This window comes from Tiliqua scincoides, chromosome 7, assembly GCF_035046505.1.
Source record: "Tiliqua scincoides isolate rTilSci1 chromosome 7, rTilSci1.hap2, whole genome shotgun sequence".
NCBI lineage: Eukaryota > Metazoa > Chordata > Lepidosauria > Squamata > Scincidae > Tiliqua > Tiliqua scincoides.
In genome coordinates, this window is record NC_089827.1 from 58,094,482 (window position 1) to 58,119,228 (window position 24,747).

At 42.3% G+C, this 24,747-nt stretch overlaps 1 protein-coding gene across 1 annotated transcript in view; it reads left to right on the forward strand.

Moving 5' to 3' along the window:
• Positions 1-102: 102 nt before the first annotated feature.
• The window catches only part of XPNPEP3 (X-prolyl aminopeptidase 3), a 33,081-nt gene continuing 8,436 nt past the window's right edge, over positions 103-24,747 (forward strand). The window contains exons 1-6 of the mRNA XM_066633791.1: positions 103-223; positions 5,642-5,758; positions 13,774-14,172; positions 15,911-16,113; positions 18,386-18,448; positions 21,232-21,345. Coding sequence (XP_066489888.1) covers positions 163-223; positions 5,642-5,758; positions 13,774-14,172; positions 15,911-16,113; positions 18,386-18,448; positions 21,232-21,345 — 957 coding nt within the window. The 5' untranslated portion in view covers positions 103-162. The remainder of the gene's footprint in view (positions 224-5,641; positions 5,759-13,773; positions 14,173-15,910; positions 16,114-18,385; positions 18,449-21,231; positions 21,346-24,747) is intronic.

The window sequence follows — 24,747 nt, forward strand, 5'->3', positions numbered from 1 at the left end:
CCTAGTGTGGCCATGCTTGTGGCTTGAGGCTGCTGTGGCCATGCTGGGGGGGGAGGGGCCAGGAGGAGGAGGGGAGTAGCAGAGGGGGGGACTGAACTGGCTTCTCTGCAGGGCTCACTCTGTAGTGGCAGGTGGTACAGTCCTTGCAGGTGGGGCTCAGCCATGGTGTGGCTCCCAGCACAGAGGCTTATCCCAGCTGTAAGGGGCAAGTGCAGCTCTTCAGGTCAGAGACTTTTCTTGCTTCTAAAGATGAGTTTTCTTCTTGGGCAGAGTGATTGTGGGCACTGTCCTAACTAGGTCTACTCAGAAGTAAGTCCTAGTTTGTTCAATGGGCCTTACTCTCAGGAAAGTGTGGTTAGGATTGCAGCCTCACACACACACCCCTTCCACCCAGTCTGTGTTCCTTGTTTTTGTCTCCACCAACAGCCTTTCCCCCATGCATTTAACTTGACTACTCTACCCAGTTAATAGACATCATTTTGGCTACAGTGAAGTCCAGACTCCCCCAAGAGAGACCCTGCGTGTTTTTTCTACATCAGTGGTTCTTAAACTTATTATTATTATTACAAGATGTTCGCACAGTCAGGTAGATGTTATTGACTGGTTTGTTTTATCCAGACATCAAGTACTTTACAAGGACCTGGGGTGCCTGGTTTTTATCCTATAAATACCATAGCAAAATGTAAGCTGTTCCCAGCAACGCTGTTTTTTGCAGTTGATTGGTGGTAATTTCTGTGGCCCCAAAGCTGTTCAGGTGCTCTTCAGGGATTTTTGGGAAACAGCACCAAGAACGCCAATCACCACTGGGAACATTTTGGTTATTAATAGTATTTATATACCACTTTTCAGTTAAAAGTTCACAAAGTGGTTTACAGAGAACAGTCAAATAACTAACAGCTCTCTGTCCCTAAAGGGCTCACAATCTAAAACAGTGGGTCTCAAACGTTTAGCACCAAGACTCACATTTTAGAATGAGAATCAGTCAGGACCCACCAGAAGTGACATCATCAAGTAGGAAAACTTTTAACAACCCTAGGCTGCAATCCTACCCACACTTACAGCCCAATCCTATCCAACTTTCCAGCAACCGCAGTGCAGCTCCAGGTAAGGGAACAAATGTTCCCAAACCTTAAGGAGCCCTCTCTGACTGCACCCCCAACATAGGAAGCAGTGCATACCCCATAGGCACAACAGCACTGGAAAATTGAATAGGATTGGGCTGTTACTCAGCAGTAAGACCCATTTACTATCATTGTTAAAAGCATAGTGCATAGTAGTAGAAATGTTACATAGATGTGTGACATTTCCCCAAATGCAATCACGTATCATGGTAGCATCAAGTCTAATATATTAAAAATAAAATATTGAAATGACTGGGGGTCCACCTGTAATTGGGTTGTGACTGTCCTAGTGGAACCCAACCCACAGTTTGAGAAACACTGATTAAAAAAAAGATATGGAAGAACACCAGCAAACAACCATTAGAAAAGCTGCTGCTGGGAGTGAGGAGGGCCACTTACTCTCCCCTCTAAATAAAAGAGGAGCACCCCCTTGAAAAAGTGCCTCTTCCCCAATTAGCAGGGGTTTTTAGCACCAGGACCCACCTTAAATAAAAAGCTTCAGTTTACCAGCAGCTCAAGCCTCTGTGGCTATAAGTGATTGGGCAGCAGTGATTCTCCCCCCCCCCAAGTTGGTTAATAACCTTCAATGCACAAAGCCTCATCTGCCCTGTCAGTTCTGAAACCACCAAAAATTGGGTTGTGATACACTGGCAGGCCACAAACCTGCAGTTTGACAACCACTGATCTTAAGAGCTCATATAAAGGTGAAGGACAAAGTTAAGAACATATAAGAACATAAGAACAGCCCCACTGGATCAGGCCATAGGCCCATCTAGTCCAGCTTCCTGTATCTCACAGTGGCCCACCAAATGCCCCAGGGAGCACACCAGATAACAAGAGACCTCATCCTGTTGCCCTTGCATCTGGCATTCTTACAGCCTATTTCTAAAATCAGCCTATTTCTACAATCAGGAGGTTGCACATACACATCATGGCTTGTAACCCATAATGGACTTTTCCTCCAGAAAATTGTCCAAGTTGTCTGATACTTCAGTGCTGCTAAAAGTACATCAACTTTTTATGATTTTGACGTAATTAAAATTATGGTTTTTGTGTTATTTATAGTATTCTGGTTTTAAATTATGGTTTTATGGTAATTATGGTTTTCAGACACTATATAATCATTTTGGTGAATAGGATTAACTTAATTACTCCAAAATATTGTAGTAAAATTTTCCAAATTAAAATCTTGTGCATTTTGAAATTCATTGATTTCTTAGTGTTTTGTAACCACAACCCCAATGAAATAAACTAGTTCAGGTCCCATTGACCTCAATGGAAAAGATGCTTAAACATGCTCCTATGGAAATTAATAGAACCTTTGGCTATTTTGTACCCAGTGTCTTTTATGCAGCCTTGTGTTGGTAAAATTACTTGGCATATAAATACTAATTATACTTATTCAAGTATGGTTTATCTGAAGGGTTTGAATTCTTCCCCAACCATATTTTCACATAAATGAAAGTGTATTGTAGTTGCTTTTGAAAATATTTACATCATCATTAAATCCCATCTTTAGGGGATGTACAAGATAATCCCCCTCCCTCTCCTGGACATCTAAATCTGACATTCTTATAAACATTTTTAAAAAAAATCATTGTTAGCTACGTTCTATTAGAACAAAATTCTAATTTGTGACATTTCTTAGGATCAACTAAAATGTCACAAATTAGGGAGCAAGCATTTGAATTCTCCAGAATTCTTCTTCAGGCTGAATGTTAAGCAAAATAAAGGGGTCATGGGGCAAATAGACAATATTGGGTAGGATGGAAAAGGGCTAAAGTCTGCAAGTATGTACTGTCTTAAGGTAGCACACAGGCTCCCAGTACTATCCTATGCATGTCTGTTCAGAATCAAACCCCATTAATGTAATGGGACAATGTTAGGTAAATGGGTATAGGATTACAACCTTAATTAGATTAGCCTCTTGGTCTATGTTGTATTATAACTGCAATGTTTTATATAGTTACTAGGTAGTTGGCTTTTGTGCTTAGCAGTTTATTCAAATGTAACACTTTAGTAATTGCAATAAAAAATTATTGGGGGAGGAATAAGCACGTGGTTCTCAAAGCACGTTCTTAGCAACTTCCTGGTTCATATCTTTGTGAACTACTTTTTGTTGAAAAGTGGCATATACTTATTGCATTGGCATCCTTCAGTCTAGGGATGTTGCAAGGTTCAAAAGCAAGACTCAGTAGTCATGGTGATCATCTGCAAGCTTTTATTTCATTGCCAGCAATGGGCTTCTCAAGGGACTCCTGTCCAAAGCATTGAGAGCATGTGTCAGTCTTAACCAGACCCTTTATAACATTTTGGGTCCTTTGTTTGAAGATTTTGAACTTGGCTGAAGTTTGACATCATAGATGGGGCTAACTCTTCATAGGCTGTAGATAGCCTTAGAGACATTTGATTGGTGAGCTTCAAGTTACAGGTTCCAAATAAGGCAAAATTATACATTTAAAGTTTTCAAGAACCAGTAGAGTGCATTGTAACCTTATTTTATTCAGAACTGGGCTTTTTGGCAAGTCTTTAGACCTATTTTGGCATACATCTTCTTTTCTTATTAGGATGACCTCACATGAGCCACCTGCCTTATCTTCTCCCACATTCCTTCTCCTGTTCTCAGCAAAACACTGTGGGGCTTTCTGCCAACCTTTGTTAAGCAAGGTCCTTTGAACTTGCTTTTACTCTATGCCTTAATTCTATTTGTGACCTGTTACTTTGAGTACATTTAAGGGATCTATAATGATACACCTTTCGTATATTTTAATATAAAACAAGCCAAACATTCCCTGTATAAAGGATTTCTTTTAAATGAGAAATCCATTTCTCATTTACTTTTAAACACATTGCATTTCATGTCAGTTGCAATTGAAACAGGGATTTTCTCATGAAGATTTTGCTTATCTCCATTAAATGTTCTAAACTCGTATCTGCAGGTGTCTGTATCTCGCTAGCTAAAACCCTATTTCAGCCTGCCAACTATAACTATCCCTTACTACAGTGTTGCAAATATGTGTGTTTTCCCATGTTGGCTGGCTGCATATTGCTGCCAAAAGGAGTTTTATCTTTGAGATGCAACTCCCTTGTCCAAATTTCAATGTCTGTGAACCTAGCAAAACTGCTTACTAAGCTGCTTCTCTGTGAGGCTAACTATGATTTTGCTGGACATAGTTTTCATTATTATTATGTTTCTTTGTTTTAATCAAACCTAATAAAAATCAGGCAATTAAAATGTACTCTAATAGCTACCATCTCTCTATATATATGTTGGTTACGCTTTAAGGGCAGAGACTAATTTAAAGGCTTGGAAGGATAACTAACAGGCAAACATGGTGATAATCTTGGCACTTCTGTGAGACTTTTGTGTAAATAGCAAACAATTTTTCCAGTGTTTCAATGTAAGGCTTCTGGCTAAGACAATAACATTGTCCTTTGCTCTAAAAAGCATGAAAGAATAATAATTTTAAACTGTCTTTGCTGAGATGGGCATTCTTCTGCTCATTGTTATCTGTTTTAGTTTGCCATTCAAACAGGGAGCCTCAAAGGCAGGAGATATGTGTTGTTCCAAAATTTTATCTCTTGCAAGATGCCTTGTTATGCTGCCAAGAGCAACCTTGACATTTTGCCAATTCAGCAGAGCTTGCCTGTTTTCAATTTTCGAGCCTTTCCCCTAAATGAAAATGCTGTGGCTTTTTTAACCTATTAAGCTGTTAAGCATTTGCCCTAATGGCAAATGACCAGAGTGACCCTGGTCATTCTGTATTACCCTCTATCAGGGAGACTATGGTATCGCACTCTGAAAAGTGGTTCTGGAACAGCGTCTAGTGTGGCTGAAGAGGCCAATTCGGGAGTGACAATCCCTTCCACACTGGGAGCAAATGACAGATATTAATAATATGTATAAAGTCTGTGTCAGTAGGGGGGTTTAGAACTGGGCTGAAATTTTATTCTTTTGTCAGCTGATAGCTCTACTCTTCTCCAATCAATGCACACGTCTTTTAAAAAAGAGGAATTGGAACAATGCCTTTCTAAAACAAATATTAAAATGCAGTACAACATTCTTGTATTACTTATCTTGTCTCCTACTGTCTCTTACTGTGAAGCTTACAGTACAGTGTCATTCTCTCTCTAACCAAATCTTGTATAGTTTTGAAACTGTATTGTTAGTTAATGGTGTAACTCTATTCAGGTTTTCAGTGCTGTAGGATACCTGGTTTGAGCTCTTCATGCACTCACATATGCATATACATAACTTTTTTTATCAGGTGTTTGAACAATGTCAAGTGTATCTATTTTTGGTATTATTATTATTATTATTAACAGTATTTATATACCGCTTTTCAACTTAAAGTCTACAAAGCGGTTTACAAAGAAAAATCAAATTATACCACATAGACAGTGAAATCCTAGGCTGCAAAGTGAGATGGCAGGTGTGTGAGTTTGCTGTAGAATAGCTAGGAAGGGGAAGATGTTTCTGCTTGATACAATGCAGCTGTTTTCTGCTGTTTTCTGTTTAGGCTGCAAGTTCTGTTTCCTTCGGAAGTTATCCATCCAACCTGTTCATCGGAGGAAGATTCCAAACCGGTACCTAGGCCAACCCAGCCCTTTCACACATCCACACCTTCTCAAACCTGGTAAGGATTGCTAGATACTGACTTCTTACTAGAATTCTGTTCAATTCTTCTATGTGACTCTAATGAAGCAACCTGAATAGGAAGCAGATTGTACATCCTTATTGGAATTCATACTCGTGACTTCCAAGGTTATAGCTCAGGAAGTATTTCCCAAAGGTGGTTTATCCCTGAGTTTGCATTTCTGTGAGCAAAGGGAATATGCGACTTGGGGCCCAATCCTATCCAACTTTCCAGCAGTGATGCAGCTGTTTCAGCAGGGCATGCACTGCATCCTGTGGTGGAGGAGCAGTTATGGAGGCCTGCTCAAGGAAAGGTAACGTTTGTTACCTTACCTCAGGGCTCCATTGTGGCTGCATCAGTGCTGGACAGTTGAATACGATTGGGCCCCTCAGAAGATAACAGTTAAGGCTAGCTGCAATTTCTGTTTCCAGCAGCTGAAACAAATGCAACAACAGTTCTTGTCAGCCATATCTATACTTTATAGGTTAATTACATTATATTTGTAATTTAGACCTATATCATTTTACCAACTCTGTAGGTAGCAGTAACTTTTCTTCCTATTTGAAAAAAAAAGAAACTCTCCAACCATGCTTTCTACCAAAAACCAGCATCTTTTCCCCAACTCTTTGTATTCTTAATCATTTCCAACTTTTCTGATGCAATTTGCCTCTTTCTCCAGATTTACAGCCTGAGCCAATATAAATATGCCTGGAAGTAAATCCCACTGTCTTCAGTGTGACTTAACCCATTTTTGCCCAGTGCACAGGTATACACATTTGACCCCTGTTGCGTATATGCAACATTGGACAGAAATGGCTTAGTCATGAATAAGTTGTGTGTAGGATTACAGCCTTTCCGTGTTGCTAATAATCTCAGTGCCTGTCTTCTGGATACTTGGGCTGATAATCCTGTACTATTGTCATCATTGTTAGAGCTGCAACTGATCAGAGTAAGACCACCATTCGACTTACTGACCGAGGAAGAAATTAGTGTAGCTGCCTGCAGGATAACATAGTGGTGGCTTCTGATTCTGCAGCATCATGGCTAATTCATGCCAGCAGGTGGCTTATTTCCAGCAGGTTATTTCAGAAGAAAAATATAAAGAGTAGTATCTGAACTAGGGCTTCAGTTGTTGGAAGTTCCCTCTACCAATACAAGGAGCATTGCAAAAGGTGCCCTTGCACAAGTGGAAGGAATCTTCTCATGATCTGAAGGCTCCTTACATAAGAACAGCCCCACTGGATCAGGCCATAGGCCCATCTAGTCCAGCTTCCTGTATCTCACAGCGGCCCACCAAATGCCCCAGGGAGCATATCAGATAACAAGAGACCTGCATCCTGGTGCCCTCCCTTGCATTGGCATTCTGACATAGCCCATTTCTAAAATCAGGAGGTTGCACATACGCATCATGGCTTGTAACCCATAATGGATTTTTCCTCCAGAAACTTGTCCAATCCCCCTTTAAAGGCATCCAGCCCAGATGCCATCACCACATCCTGCAGCAAAGAGTTCCACAGACCAACCACACGCTGAGTAAAGAAATATTTTCTTTTGCCTGTCCTAACCCTCCCAACACTCAATTTTAGTGGATGTCCCCTGTTTCTGGTGTTATGTGAGAGTGTAAAGAGCATCTCTCTATCCACTTTATCCTTCCCATGCATAATTTTGTATGTCTCAATCATGTCCCCCCTCAGGCGCCTCTTTTGTAGGCTGAAGAGACCCAAACGAAGGTGCCCCAGCCCAGTAATCATCTTAGTCGCTCTCTTTTGCACCTTTTCCATTTCCACTGTGTCCTTTTTGAGATGCAGCGTGGTCTCAAAAGTCCAGTTGTGGACACAATACTCCAGGTGTGGCCTTACCATCGATTTGTACAACGGCATTATAATATTAGCCATTTTGTTCTCAATACCTTTTCTAATGATCCCAAGCATAGAATTTGCCTTCTTAACTGCCGCCGCACATTGGGTCGACACTTTCATCCACCTGTCCACCACCAGCCCAAGATCTCTCTCCTGATCTGTCACAGACAGCTCAGAACCCATAGCCTATATGTGAAGTTTTGATTTTTTTGCCCCAATGTGCATGACTTTACACTTACTGACATTGAAGCGCATCTGCCAGTTTGGAGAGATCCTTCTGGAGCTCCTCACAATCACGTCTGGTCTTCACCACTCGGAAAAGTTTGGTGTCATCTGCAAACTTAGCCACCTCACTGCTCAACCCTGTCTCCAGGTCGTTTATGAAGAGGTTGAAAAGCACCGGTCCCAGGACAGATCCTTGGGGCACACCGCTTTTCACCTCTCTCCACTGTGAAAATTGCCTATTGACACCCACTCTCTGCTTCCTGGTCTTCAACCAGTTCTCAATTCATGAGAGGACCTGCCCTCTAATTCCCTGACTGTGGAGTTTTTTCAGTAGCCTTTGGTGAGGGACCGTGGAGGAGGCTTTCATTTCATTCATGGAGGAGGCTTCTATTTGCAGAGGGAGTGCTTGATCATGGAAACGTTAGTCAGATGCCACCCATTGATTTTGTTTAAGCACATTATGTTATGGTTTATGCAAAACAAGTCCTTTCTAAATTTTTAAACCAAAGTGTCTCATATTTTAAAAAAAATTTCTGCTTGGAAAACCAATTTTCGTCAATTTTGCTTTGATTACAAATCCAATTTCTATAAGTCATGCTGCAGATATTTTAATAGTTGACAATTGATTTCAGGTGGAGTTCTAGTGCCATTAAAAATAAAAATCAATCTTGTAATTGAGTTAAATTGCCATGTATTTATTTTTGAACTACTGTATCCTATGAGCTATAGCTGAATTTTTGCTATTCTTCCCTTCTTTAATCTCACCCAATTGCTGGGGTCAGAATGACTCAGTGGACAAAAACGTGTAAACTTTTTCATGTAACATGTAAACTTTCTGTTTTCTACTACTCCATATGCATATATTCCTTTATGTTAATGAGAATAGTTGCCTTGTGATGTTTCATACCTGCATGCTAATTTGTTTTGTAAATTTAGCTGTATACTCTGAAAGTGTTGTGTTACTTTTACTCTAATTGCGCTGAATGAGAAACTGAAATTAGCATGCATCTGCTTTGTTTTATTTTTTAAATGTATGTATCACTATTAATGACCCCTTTGTTTTTGTGTCTGCTTTATTCCTGAAATAGTTAATAAAAGGTTATTGCTTTTTTTCTTTGCAACTTGCATACTCAAGGCAACTCCCAGTTTTTTTGTTTTTACAACTTATAATGAAAATATTTGACCCCCAATACAAGATCAGACAGTACTTTGAGGTATTTTACTTTAAGTGTAAACAACAAGAGCCCTGCTGGATCAGACTGAAGGGTGTCTAGTCTGTTTGCAACAGTAAGCAGCCCTGTACCTCTGGAAAGCCTGCAAGAAGGACGTGAAAGTCGTAGCTTTCTCATGCTGTGGCTTCCCAGCAACTGGTGTTCAGTGGTATTCTGCCTATGAACTGTTCAGATAGCACCATTCCTTCATAATACATGGGAAAGAAAGAGAATTCTAAAACTTAGTTATATGAAACAGAAAACATACAATGTTTTAGGCACAGTCCAAATAACAGTATTTTAAAATGCCAACAACGTTATTCTAACCATACTTGTCTGGAAATAAGTCCTAGTGATTTCAGTGGAACTTACTTTCAGGTAAGAATGTTTACGATTTAAGTCTAACCGTTGGTTCTGACAAGTCACAGGAGTGTTTTATCCTAATAAGAACATAAGAACAGCCCCACTGGATCAGGCCATAGGCCCATCTAGTCCAGCTTCCTGTATCTCACAGCGGCCCACCAAATGCCCCAGGGAGCACACCAGATAACAAGAGACCTCATCCTGGTGCCCTCCCTTGCATCTGGCATTCTGACATAACCCATTTCTAAAATCAGGAGGTTGTGCATACACATCGTGGCTTGTACCCCGTAATGGATTTTTCCTCCAGAAACTTGTCCAATCCCCTTTTAAAGGCGTCTAGGGTAGACGCCAGCACCACATCCTGCGGCAAGGAGTTCCACAGACCAACCACACGCTGAGTAAAGAAATATTTTCTTTTGTCCTAACCTGCCCAACACTCAATTTTAGTGGATGTCCCCTGGTTCTGGTGTTATGTGAGAGTGTAAAGAGCATCTCCCTATCCACTCTGTCCATCCCCTGCATCATTTTGTATGTCTCAATCATGTCCCCCCTCAGGCGTCTCTTTTCTAGGCTGAAGAGGCCCAAACGCCATAGCCTTTCCTCATAAGGAAGGTGCCCCAGCCCCGTAATCAGCTTAGTCGCTCTCTTTTGCACCTTTTCCATTTCCACTATGTCTTTTTTGAGATGCAGCGACCAGAACTGGACACAATACTCCAGGTGTGGCCTTACCATAGATTTGTACAATGGTATTATAATACTAGCCGTTTTGTTCTCAATACCCTTCCTAATGATCCCAAGCATAGAATTGGCCTTCTTAACTGCCGCCGCACATTGGGTCGACACTTTCATCAACCTGTCCACCACCACCCCAAGATCTCTCTCCTGATCTGTCACAGACAGCTCAGAACCCATCAGCCTATATCTAAAGTTTTGATTTTTTGCCCCAATGTGCATGACTTTACACTTACTGACATTGAAGCGCATCTGCCATTTTGCTGCCCATTCTGCCAGTCTGGAGAGATCCTTCTGGAGCTCCTCACGATCACTTCTGGTCTTCACCACTTGGAAAAGTTTGGTGTCGTCTGCAAACTTAGCCACTTCACTGCTCAACCCTGTCTCCAGGTCATTTATGAAGAGGTTGAAAAGCACCGGTCCCAGGACAGATCCTTGGGGCACACCGCTTTTCACCTCTCTCCATTGTGAAAATTGCCCATTGACACCCACTCTCTGCTTCCTGGCCTCCAACCAGTTCTCAATCCATGAGAAGACCTGTCCTCTAATTCCCTGACTGTGGAGTTTTTTCAGTAGCCTTTGGTGAGGGACCGTGTCAAACGCCTTCTGAAAGTCCAGATATATAATGTCCACAGGTTCTCCCAAATCCACATGCCTATTGACCTTTTCAAAGAATTCTAAAAGGTTTGTGAGGCAAGACTTACCCTTACAGAAGCCATGCTGACTCTCCCTCAGCAAGGCCTGTTCATCTATGTGTTTTGAGATCCTATCTTTGATGAGACATTCCACCATCTTACCCGGTATGGATGTTAGGCTGACCGGCCTATAGTTTCCCGGGTCCCCTCTTTCCCTTTTTAAAAATAGGCGTGACATTTGCTATCCTCCAATCCTCTGGCACTGTGGCCATTTTGAGGGACAAGTTGCATACCTTAGTCAAGAGATCTGCAATTTCATTCTTCAATTCCTTAATAACTCTTGGGTAGATGCCATCAGGGCCCGGTGACTTATTGATCTTTAATTTATCAATGAGGTCTGAAACATCTTCTCTTTTAACCTCTATCTGACTTAACTCCTCGGTCAGGAGGGGCCGTTCGGGCAGCGGTATCTGCCCGAGGTCTTCTGCCGTGAAGACAGATGCAAAGAACTCATTTAATTTCTCTGCCATCTCCAAGTCTCCTTTTATCTCCCCTTTCCCTCCCTCACCATCCAGAGGGCCAACCGCTTCTCTGGCGGGTTTCCTGCTTCTAACATATTTGAAGAAGCTTTTATTATTCCCCTTAATGTTGCTGGCCATGCGTTCCTCATAGTCTCGCTTGGCCTCCCGTATCACCTTCTTACATTTCTTTTGCCACAGTTTATGTTCCTTTTTATTCTCCTCATTAGGGCAAGACTTCCATTTATGGAAGGAAGCTTCCTTGCCCTTCACAGCCTCTCTAACTTGGCTGGTTAGCCATGCGGGCACTCTCCTGGATTTAGTGGAACCCTTCTTTCTTTGCGGTATACACCTCTGCTGGGCCTCTATTACTGTTGTTTTAAGCAGCCTCCATGGACTCTGGAGAGACTGGACTCTTTTTACCCTCCCTTTCAACCTCCTTCTAACCAGCCTCCTCATTTGGGGGAAGTCTGCCTGTCGGGAGTCAAGGGTTTTTTTTAGAGATTTGCCTGGTATTCTTCCCCCAACGTGCATGTCAAAACGGATCGCAGCATGATCACTGTTCCCCAATGGCTCAGTAATGTTTACATCTCTAACCAGGTCCTGCATACCGCACAATATTAAATCCAGAGTCACCTGTCCTCTGGTGGGCTCCGTGACTAGCTGCTCTAAGCCACAGTCATTTAGCACGTCAAGAAATCCGGTTTCCTTATCGTGACCAGAACACAAATTGACCCAGTCAATATGAGGATAATTGAAGTCCCCCATGATTACAACCCTGTCCCTCCTTGTCACCTCCCTGATCTGTTTCCTCATTTCAAGGTCCCCATCCGATTTCTGGTCTGGAGGACGATAGCACGCCCCCAGTATTACATCGCTGCACAAGCCTGGTAATTTAACCCTCAGAGATTCTACGGTGGAGTCGGACCCACCTTCAATCTCTACTTTGCAGGATTCTATCCCTTCCTTAACATAAACGGCCACCCCACCTCCAACACGCCCCTGCCTGTCCCTCCTGTAGAGTTTATAGCCCGGGATTGTGGTATCCCACTGATTCTCCGCATTCCACCAGGTTTCCGTTATGCCCACTATGCCAATGTTTTCCCTTGTCACCAGACATTCCAGTTCTCCCACCTTTGCTCGTAGACTTCGGGCATTCGCATAAAAGCATTTGTACACAGAATGCCCTAGGATGCACTGCTTATTCGCTCCTTTGTCCCCGCATCCTCTCATTGTGCCAAACTGTCTATCACATCCCATCACGCTACCTTTGCCAATTTCTTCTCCTACCCTGCCTTTGTCTTGTTGTTCTCTAACCTCCCCATCCTCATCCCATAGGGATGAGGAGTCCCGAACTGGATGCCCCTCGGCTCCTGTCGGCCTTCCCCCAGGGATCAGTTTAAAAGCTGCTCTGCCACCTTTTTAATGTTATGCGCCAGCAGTCTGGTTCCATTCTGGTTCAAGTGGAGCCCGTCCCTCTTGTACAGGCCCTGCTTGTCCCAAAACGTTCCCCAGTGCCTAACGAATCTAAACCCCTCCTCCCTACACCACCGTCTCATCCACGCATTGAGACCCCTGATCTCCGCCTGCCTAGCTGGCCCTGCGCGTGGAACAGGTAGCACTTCAGAGACCGCTACCTTTGAGGTCCTGGCTTTCAGCTTCCTGCCTAAAAGCCTAAATTTGGCCTCCAGGACCTCCCAGCTACACTTGCCCACGTCGTTCTCATAAGATTTATGAGAACTGTATTTTTATACCATGTGTACCTTTTTGCAATCAGCTGTTCTTGTGTCTTCAGTGCTGTTTTCCTAAAAGATTCTTCTGTATTTTGCATTCTTTGCAGATAAAATGTGGTTAAACAAATTAAATCTCAAGTTCAAAGAAAGAGAAATTGTCCTTGGAGCGATTAGGTTCAGAGCTAATAATACTAAAAATAGACTGCGTTAGTATTCACAGTAAGAAACTTGGTGGTTCTTGGAGAAGTTGTCCTTGCCAGTCGAATATCCCTTCTAACAACACACGAAGGGTGTGTGAACAGCACAACCCCCTCTGTCCAATGTTCAGAAGTTGTAAAAATCTAGTATTTCCAAAGTGTTAAAGTTTACCTCTTTCTTCTCTCCGCTAATCTCCTGGTTACACAGTCTGAAAATTAATATTTCGACTTCAGTCTGCTTCTGGAATGCCTTGAGTATTCAAGTTTTCTCAGCAGTATATTTGAATAATGTGAATAAAATATTAAAAATAGAGTTTTCTTTTTCCTTACGACAGAGCAATGAGCAGAGAATATGGAGCCCTGGTAGTAGGAAAAATAATACTGAGGAGCAGAAAAAGAGATGTGAGATAACAAGTAGGGTCAGCTGAGAGGAGCAGTAACATGGTGGAAAAAGGAAAGCAACGTGGCATAGAACTGTGAAACTGAATAGTGCAGGGAGATGTTTTTGAAATAAGAATTATACTTTTGATTTTTGTTCACAGGGGAAGTAACACCAGGATTATCACAAATCGAATATGCTCTCCGTAGACATAAGTTGATGGCTCAGATACAGAAAGAGGCACGCGAGACGGACCACACAGTGATTCTGCTATCCAATCCCACCTACTACATGAGCAATGATATTCCATACACCTTTCACCAAGACACTAACTTCCTCTATCTGTGTGGGTTCCAGGAGCCTGACAGCATCTTGGTGCTGCAGAGTGTGCCTGGCAAATCATTGCCGTCTCACAAAGCCCTGCTGTTTGTCCCACGACGGGATCCAAGCAGAGAACTATGGGATGGGCCACGGTCTGGTATTGATGGAGCAGTAGCTCTTACGGGTGTAGATGAAGCATACACCATAGAGGAGTTTAGACACCTGGTGGCAAAATTGAAAGGTAAGAAGATGCAGGCAAAAAATACAGAGTGGTGAAGATTTGGCAGGGTATATGGTCAAACTTTTGGCAGTTTACCCCCCCCCCCCAGGTTGAGGGACCCAGAAGAACAGGAATCTTGCACCTCTCATTCCTTAGATGCCTTTTTTCCACCCGTCCCCACTTTTCTCTGCTAGAGAAAACACTGGAGGAAAGATATAGTCGACATTGCAGATACTCTTATGGCCATGTAACGGTCTGTAAATTACTAATTGTTACTTGGATAGTAAAATAATTGAAGTGATTACTATGGAAACACAATTAATTTAATTTGTCTTTTGTTCCACAGAGAAAATTTAAGTACAGCTATATCTCTTTTTAGATGGGTTTGGTTTACACTTTTTAAAATAGCGTGCTTCAAAAATTAATACCGAAACCATTTACGCACGCTAATTTTTGAAAGAATGTGGTAAACCTTCCCAGCACTCCTGCATGTTCGGCTGGCATTCTGTGTGAGTTCCTGTTGAATTTTAATTTTTGAAACGTGCGGATTTTCAAGAACCTAACCTCCACATAAAACAAGAGATGCCTGTAACTTAAGTTCAAACCTCTCTTTGAGCTAGTGTACCAATATGACATTTTTGCCAGGCAGCTGCCCATGTCTTTTTTACAATTTTATTACAATTGCATCTGATCTAAAGAGCGAGTTATCCATGAGGAGCGAGTTATTTACACTGAGGACAGTGCTGGCATCAGATTGTTGGAGACTCTGGGATAAAGTTCTGCACTGAGCCTCTATTCCTCCAGGTTTACTGGCAGTTGATGATGGCAGTAGGTGACAGGCACTCATCCCACTAGTCAATGGGAGCCTAGAAGTCCTGCAATGATGCAGAAGACTGAGAGAATTTTTCATTTGTAGATGGTTGTAGCAGGCACTGTAGCAACACAAGTTTTTCATTTGATTTGCACTGTCTCTGGTATGGGGAGTTCAAGGCCCTCTGAGGAATGTGTTCCCCTGACCAGTGTCCAGTCTGGCTGAATCCTGATGCCACCTCTGATTGAGGAATCAGATTATCTTTCTTGAATGAATAAATAAATTTTGATCATAAAATACCTCTCCTCAATTAATACTCAATACACACAAAGATCTTCCTTTCTGAGGAGGTGGTGTATCTGTGGAATAAAAAGAATAGCAGCAGTTATTATTGTTTACTTCAGGCAGATTTACAAAATACTTTCAAAATATAAAATCAAAGAAATTTGTCTAAGAGTTATTTCATCATCTCTTTTACAGATATCCATACATTTAAACTGTTATTAGAAATTGGGGAAAGTGACTTTTTTTCTTACTCCTTCATCACATAGTCTAGGACAGCAGTACCCAAACCTTTTAGCACCAGGACCCATCTCTTCCTCTGGCGGGTTGTGACTCGATGCTCCCTGTAGCACTTCTGGTCAAACTGGAAGTTGCGTTTGCAAACAGAAGCTGCTTCCGCGGAGCAGTCTGGGACACACAGAGGACAATGGATTGAGTCATGGGTCCAGTGTGACCCTGAAGCAGCCTCCAGGGGCTCCCAAGAAAGCAGTATTGTGCTAGAGAGAGCATTGTGTAATGGCCCAGCACATAGGTTCGTGACCCCACCGCACATCGGGTCACGACCCACAGTTTGAAAAACACTGGTTTAGGAGAAACTTGCAAGTTTTGTGTTTCCCAAAATAACGTTTACTAATTTCATTGTTTTTTAATTTTATTGTTTCACAGATGGGTCTAATGTGGTTTGGTATGACTTTGCTAAGCCAGTCCATCCACAGCTTCATTCTGACTACCTAGTGTCCCTGGCTGAGGTAAAAGCTAGAAGCAAGAACCACATCCGGGCTATCCGACATCTAGTAGAAAACCTACGGCTGATCAAATCCTCTGCAGAGATTGAGAAATTGAAGATTGCTGGCAAGGTGACATCACAGGTATGGTAATATAGTTCCATCCAACTGGGTTTTCTAGTAAAGCTGACATGGAACTTGAATTGGAGCACTTGCCAGAGGGCAAAGGGGTACAGAATGTAACTGGCTTGTTTCTGGAAGATTCATTCATTCGATTTATACCCTGCCTTTCTCTTTCGAGGACACCCAAGGTGGCTAACAGTAAAATACAGAAAAGATAATACATTAAAACTATAAAATGCAAAAAAATAAAATAGACAATAAAAGCCAAGCAGTAGCAATAAAAACCATCATTTAAAAAACATTAATCCAGACGGTGCAGCTAGTGCAGCTCGTGTGATTGCTGGAGGTTGGCAGTTTGACTCTGTTACACCACTGCTTCGGCAGCTGCACTGGCTACCAGTTCATTTCCGGGTCCAATTCAAAGTGCTGGTTTTGACCTTTAAAGCCCTAAACAGCTTGGGACTAGTGTATTTGAGAGATCGTCTTCTTCCGGACTGTCCGGCCCATTCTCTTTGGTCTTCAGAGAGGGCACTATTGGTTGTGTCAAGAGAGGTTAGGGGGATGGTGGCCAGAAATACGGCCTTCTCAACAAGCCAGGATAAATAAATCTAGAAAAAGAGCAATCTGTAGGAGGGCAATGCTAGCCTGAACACAGTCAGCTGACCCTTATTTATTCATTAGATTATTTATGTATTTGATTTTACCCTATCTCTTCATAAGGGCACCCAAACACACTTATAAAACACACATCTCCAAGCCAGCTGGCTGTCTAATACAGACCACCTGCCCTGTTAGCTGCTTTAACTTTTCTGCTGAAAAGCTGGGTATTTATTTATTTATTTAAAAACTCTAAATCCTGCCTCTCTCCTATCAGAGCCAAGGATGCTTATAAAAAAAGTTTAAAAACATGCAACAATATAAAAAACTGCAAAACAAATAGAGGAGAGCAAGGGAAAGATTAAGAAATACAAAGATAATAATCAAAGGGAAAAGCCTGCTGAAACAAAAAGGTCATCCAGAAAATTGGTAAGAAAGGAGCAAGTTGTTCTTCTTGTGGGAAGGAATTCCACAGGACAGTGGCTACCCCTGAGAAGATTCTCTCACATGTACCCCAAGGTAAACCTCACACAGCAATGGGACTTATAAGAATAGCCTCCGTGAAAGATCTTTGGGAACATGGTTATTAATGCGATTGATCTACATACGAGATCTCGTACATAGTGGGGCTGCCCCATTATCAAACAGTACTGACTGGAAGGAAGTTTGGGTATAAGTCAACTTATTCCCTATTGAATGCCATTCCGATATACTTACTAAGATTCATTTGCACTGAAATCACTTAAAGAATAGATTTATTTTATAGATAGAAGAATAAAGAAGGAACAAAATTGAAGTGGTTAAAATGAGATTGATAGTGCAATCCTACACACATTTATCAAAAGAAAGTCCCACTCTGCTCATTGAGGCTTACTCTCAGGTTAGTGTGTGTAGGATTGCAGCCTTAGGGAAGGAAGGCAAGGGTTAAATACATCAGTCCTTTATTTTCAACTGAAATTTATTTATTTGGTCTTGGAACAGGAAGTACAATCAAAATATATCGGCTAAAACGTTGTTTTCCAAAGTATGTTCCTCCTGAATCTGGAGCATTTTGACCTGTCCACTGGTGGAGTTGCGTCCAAGTAACACCACTATTCAAGTTACATCAGTGCAGTATTTTTCTGATGTGGTGGTGGTGTCCAGGATGCGTTCACTGGTGGGTAGATTTATGTGCTGGCAACAGTATTGTTGCATCAGTGTATGTGGAGATACCCTGGCATATTTTAAGGTTAGGATTGGACCATAAGGGTAAATAATACCTATAGCTCAAGAGTACAGCACAACTTTGGGCTTAGTGGAGCCTAGGTTCATACCATAAGTCCCTCATTATAATAGTCTACTCCTAACGCAGTCACATTCTTTTGAACCATGAGACAATGGAAACACTACCAGATAAGGTTTGTGGGGCTATGCTGTATGGCTCACTGGACTTGCTTAGTATGAATCAAGTACTTATCTTTGCCTGTTACGCTTTTGTTGTTTTTTTCAGATGTTTTTGTCAAATATAAACCTGGACCTGGAGGAATCTTTATCCCCCTCAGATTGATTCTTCATTTGCAGAATGGAGGAAGCATTTTTTCTTTTTTTCTTTAAGCAAATATTATAGTGCAGCCCAACATAATGAACATCCAAGGGACTTGTTCCAAAGTTTCACAAGTCTTGTTCACCAAAAGCTCTTGTTGCTGTTTTCTGACAGGCATTCACAGAGACAATGTTTGCAAGCAAGGCTCCAGTGGATGAAGCCTTTCTGTATGCAAAGGTATGTGCCTGGCTGGGTCCTAGAAGAAATTCTGCATTACAGCTTGTTTTTGCCCTGAACTGTTAGGCTTTTATGTAAACCTCAAAGTAGAGGTTCCCAAAGTGTGCACCACGGCACACTCACGAGGGCACTATACAACCTTTTCTTCCCTCTATTCTTATAAGATTTTGAGTGATATCAGCCCGGTGGGCAGGGAAGAAGAGGCTGCGTAGTGTCCCCATGAGTGAGATGGAATCATTGCTTCAAGGGGTGGGTAACAAGCACCTTTGTACTGCCAACATTGCTTTATGCATTCTTTTTAAAATGTTTCTTCTGTTTATGAGCCTTTCCTCTAAAGCAGCAGTTTTCAGGCACTATACTGCAGCATTCTGGTATGCTGCTGGAGGGTCATATATTAGTGGGGCCATTGGGAGATGTGAGCACACAGCTGACAGTGAGGTGTGCCTTGCCAATTGTGAAAAAACTGATGGTATGCCTTGACAACTTTAGCGCCTTCTCAGTGTACCATGAGATGAGAAAGGTTGGAAATCACTGCTCTAAAGCACTACAAGTGATAGAGTCCAGACTTCATGGAAGGTTAAGACAAATGTAAACAGTTGCTTTAAAACAGGAGTGTCCAATGTTTTTGGCAGGAGGGCCGCATCATCTCTCTGATGCTGTGTCGGGGGGGCCTGGGGAAAAAAGAATAAATTTACATTTAAAATTTGAATAAATTTGCATAAATGAATATATTAAAGATGAACTTATATGATTGAATGAAGGTCTTGCAATAGCTCAAGGCCTATAAAAGACCTTGCACAAAGCAAGGCTGGCCTTTCCTTTGCTGCTGCTACTGCATCACAGACATGAAACAACAAGCAGTGGAGCCCTCAACCCACAGCTCACACTAGAAGTCAAACAGTTGCCGTCACACTGAGAGCAGTTGCATCAGGCCAATATGGGCTCCAACAAATCTCCGGAGGGCCAGAGGCTCATTGGAGACTGGGGGCTCCCTGAGGGCCGCATTGAGAGACCTCGAAGGCCGCAAGTGGCCCTAGGGCTGGGGTTTGGGCACCCCTGCTTTAAAAGATACATGTATTAGTGAAAGAGCAACAGTTATTTTTCCATGTAGACAGATATCTATACCAGCATATTCAAGAACAAGTACAGTGGGCCCTCAGAATCCGTGGGATATCCATTCCAGGACCCCCTACAGATACTGAATTCTATTGTTAAAAAAATCTTCAGTTTTATCTACAGGTCTTACCTTCTAGTTGCATCCGGAAGGTCTTCTTAGGCCCTCCAGCCTGTCCTCTTAGGCCTTCCAGTGTATGTACGCACACACACACAGACAAAGAGGTGGTAGCAATAATATATTTTATAGTTCCATTCATGAACTTAGCACTTTATGTCAGGGGAGAAGACAAGTCACTGCCCCAAATGTTTCACAGTGTAACATCCCAATCCGATCCATGATTAACATTGTAAGAATGTGTGTTCTGTGGTGCAGGCTGCTGCCAAGTAGCTGCAAAGTGCTTTGTGGCAGCACAAAACACCAGCAGGAAAGCCAGAATTTTCCCACATATGCTGATGGCAACCCAGGGCAGGGGTACAATAGGATGAGGGAATGGTGCGGAGGTGGGTGGAACAGGGAGGGAATGGGGTATGAATGGATTGGGCCCAGGTGGGGGAGCAGGTTTGGTGTCGGCGGCATCCACCAAATCCAAACACCCTTCCTGGGCCTGATCAGCCTGCACAGGTCAACGCAGACTTGCACAGCGGTATTGCTAGTGCAGGTCTGATTTGATGCATAGCGACTGCTGGGGTTTAACCCGGGGTAATTCCCCCCCCCCCCAATTCCTGCTTTGAAACCCTTGGAGACAAAAGATGAAAGGGAGGGAAGGGGAGACGGAAAGAATGTGCAATTCTTTCATGAATGCTTACTTAGGCTTAGTTACAGTTTAATATGTAGTTTAGGGGATTGGGCCAAAGGCTTCACAGAAAATGTGCAGTTTTCAGAGGGATTTTAAAAAAGAGATGTATGTGGACATTTGGGGGGGGCGGGGTGGATCAGATCAGGCACAAGGAGCAGAAACCTTTGAGGTAACAGGACACTTCTGAAGATAGCAGAGCCGGACGAGTGAAGGTCACAGGCAGGTGTGTCAGGATATGAGAGCAGAGATTTATGTGAGGGGGCATAACGGTCACAGTGCGTTTTGACCACTGTGTGAGAAACTTTTGCTGGATCCAGGAGCAGGTAGGAAGTCAGTGCAATGTGGTTGGAGTGATGAGAGAGGTGAATGATTTTTCCTGCAGAATCCTGGACAGAAGTGAGGGGACCCAGTGGGAGAACAGAGAAAAGAAGGCTATGGTAAATGAGTCAAGACATTACCAGGGCATGGACCAAAGTTTTGCTGAGGAGGTAGAGAGGGAGAAGAAATGAACAAATTCTTCTGCAATGAAGAAATTACTTCTTGTGCTTAGAACAGAGGGGCGGCATCTATATTTCTGTGCTTCTTTCTTCTCCTGCAGGAAATCTATTAACTGACTTACTGTATCTGTGGGTCTGAACTGAAATTAAAAGCATGATGGAGTTCAATATACAGAACCAATAGGAGAATTGGCAGAGACAATGTGGAGAAATGGAAAAGCTATCCTGGATTTAGCAAACCTACAGTCCTCTGTCCCTCCAGCTGGCTGTCTGGGCTGCTGCTTAACACAAACTGAAAAAAGCTTTGGACGGAAACTTAAATTTCTCTGCCATAATTAACGGTTTTCCTCACCTCCGACTTAATTTATTCCAGTTTGAATTTGAGTGCCGGACTCGTGGTGCTGACATTTTGGCGTATCCCCCTGTGGTTGCTGGTGGCAACAGGGCCAACACCTTGCATTATGTGAAGAACAACCAACTTATCAAGGTAACTGAGTGGCTTCTCACACTTCTTCCTGCAGCATATTGATATTATAACTCCATGAAACCCTGCAGAACTATTTGGAAAAGTGTGTTGTGATTGATGCTTGTTGTGTTGTGCAGCCTACAATATCATGATCTTTACTACATGGGTGGTGGTCCTGCTAGAAGTAGTGGTAGAATCTGGAGCAGAGTTGTGGTCAGGGAGTGTACCTCAATACACACTGGGCAACTCTGCTATGTCTTTTCCTACTTTCACCTGCCTGCATCACTTGATTTCTGGAAGTGGGTAACTTGTTTGGTTATTGCATTCATATGGCATTTTGGTCCCAAACACCATAATCAGGCAAATCATGCCATTAAGATCTTTAATTTGATGCCTAAAGCATCTCTGTGTGACAATAGTAAATGTCTTCAGTGTGTGCCTGCACACAAACTTGAGTTTGTTATTTGCATATAGATTGTAAAGGAAGCTTGAACTTGGCATGTACAGATTACTGTTCCCACCTGTTACAGGATGCGCCCTTTCTACCAAAGGCAAGCATGACTGAAGTGACAGAGAATCAGTGGAATTCTTGCTGTCCAATATTCCATCCCACGTGTGGCTTGCTATGTGCTGGAAAGCTTCTGTTGTGATGAAAACTTCATGTCCCAAGTCTTGGCTGTTAGATAGAAAAAAAAAAATTCACTTTTCAGATTTTTCTAGTAATTAGTATTTTTCAGGCTACATGTATAGCACATTTCAGCTTTCTGGGTAGTCTAAATTTTAACCATTTTAGGGAACACATTGTCCTCCATTTTGAGAAGAAATGAATTAATATCATCCTTGTGAGGCTATAATCCAGAGATACTTACATGTGGGTCACTGCCATTAAACAAAATGGAACTTAGTTCTGAGTAAGCAGGTATAGGGTTGTGGGATAAGACTTTTCCTTTAAGACTTAATTAGGGCTTGTTGAAGTCCTAATAAGAATGATTTAGGCCACATGTGTATTAAATTTAACATCTCTTGCTAGTGTGGAAGTACCTTGACTTTGAGGTACAAACCGAGTCCCCCATTTTGAGGGAGATTTATACAAGTGTTCCATTTTCTGATTTTTTAGTAAACAGGGTAGCCTGAATTATACTAATGTCAAATTTCAGCTCTCTATATCATTTGGATGTAAGTGAATCAGTTAGTAAGACCCATGTGGCTAAATATATAGTATAATATTTCCCACTACCTACCTGCGTAGTATCAGTCAGTATCAGACGACTGACAAGAAGATGTTGGAGGTAACACAAATCTATTTAGAAAGTCAACTTCAAAGGAAGTATAGAAAACATTAAGCGGCCTCAGAGAAAGTTTCAAAAGAATCTCCTTCTGTATCAAATGTCTTTAGTCCCTGTAATGGGCTAGAAAGATAGTTATTTAGATGACTTGAGCATGACAGGTTGAAGCACCCATCAAATTTCCAGACTGTCTCATCTGAATTATTTAGTGTTATGGTCTCAAGTTCACGGTAAACGGTTGTGGTTCAAAGACGTTCTCTGCTAATTGTGTGGTTGGGCCAGATTGCATTGCTACTTCTCATGGCAGTGATATCATCAACCATCCAGTTATATTGGTGCTAGTGTTGAAACTGACCACACTGCCTGGTGGAATGGCTTATGGTATTGACACAAACTGCTGTGATGTGGAGTCCCAACCACATAACAAAAGCAGTTTTGCAGTGGTTGCCTTCTTAGGGCCCAATCCTATCCAACTTTCCAGCACCGATGCAGCTGCAATGCAGCCCTAAAGTAAGGGAACAAATAGTCCTTTACCTTGAAGAGGCCTTTGTGACAGCCTCCCTACCACAGGATGCAGTGCACACCCCACTGGCATGGCTGCACCAGCCCTGGAAAATTGAATAGGATTTGGCCCTTACTCAGGTAGTGTACAAATCAGGGTTATGAAAGGAGCTGACGCAAAGAGAGAGCAAACCAGTGGACATTTCCCTGTTTCTGAATAGTTCATTCACATAAGCATTACTAGTATGGAACCTGCCCCATTTCAGGGCACCCTGTGTCTAGAGAGGAGAACTACTAGCTCCCTGGAACGGAAAACAAGAATTTCTGGAATATTCTGCGATATAACTATACTGAGAATTATCTTCTTTCTGGCAAAAAAGAGAGAGAAATGTATTTCTGTACATAAAGACTGTTAACAAAATAGAAATAATGCACTTTTTTATTTGAACAACCCCTACAAAATTACCCCGAACAGTATTGATCCTTGTTCATGTTAAGAACATAAGAACAGCTCCACTGGATCAGGCCATAGGCCCATCTAGTCCAGCTTCCTGTATCTCACAGCAGCCCACCAAATGCCCCAGGGAGCACACCAGATAACAAGAGACCTCATCCTGGTGCCCTCCCTTGCATCTGGCATTCTGACATAACCCATTTCTAAAATCAGGAGGTTGCGCATACACATCATGGCTTGTACCCCGTAATGTATTTTTCCTCCAGAAACTTGTCCAATCTCCTTTTAAAGGCATCCAGGCTAGATGCCATCACCACATCCTGTGGCAAGGAGTTCCACAGACCGACCACACGCTGAGTAAAGAAATATTTTCTTTTGTCTGTTCTAACTCTCCCAACACTCAATTTTAGTGGATGTCCCCTGGTTCTGGTGTTATGTGAGAGTGTAAAGAGCATCTCCCTATCCACTCTGTCCATCTACAGTCCAATATTTTATTCTGCAGTTATTTCCTAAGAAAGGTCCATTTTCTCAGATGCAGACATTCTTTTCACCTCCTTTTTTCTTTCAAAGAGGTTGGCAGTTGTGGCCACTTTATGCCTGTCAGTCTCCAAAATCATGATGCCTTTCAAAAGGTGACTGATAATGCCTAGGAAATAAGTAGGAGGCTCTTGCTACTGGTGGAGAGGCTTCTGATCTTTTCACTTGGCGGGGGGGGGGGGAATACTGGAATGATGATAAACAGCTGAAGCACTCAAGCACGGGGGGGGGGATGTTACAAGACAGCAGGTGTACTTTTTCTTGACTAACACATTATTAGTGGAAATCAAATCTTAAAAACAATTTCCTTTATCTCCACTGTTCTCTTCTGAAACTTAAGATATCTGTTCACAGCTGTTCTGAAATTGATTTTGATGTTCAGCAGAACAGCAGAATCTTTTGTGCACACGCCATCCAATTGAGTTAAACTGTCCCAGACTTCACAACCAGATCTAAAATGGTATGATTGAACCTTGTGCAATGGCACCCAAGGTATGGGTTAGACTCCCAGTAGATTATGAACATGATAATTAGGTTATCCCATTTGCACCTTTGCAATCAGGCTTTATATTACAAGTGGTTTCTTGTTTTTAATAGACTCAAATATGACTCTGGCCATTGATGTCAGAGTAAATGGGAAGGAAT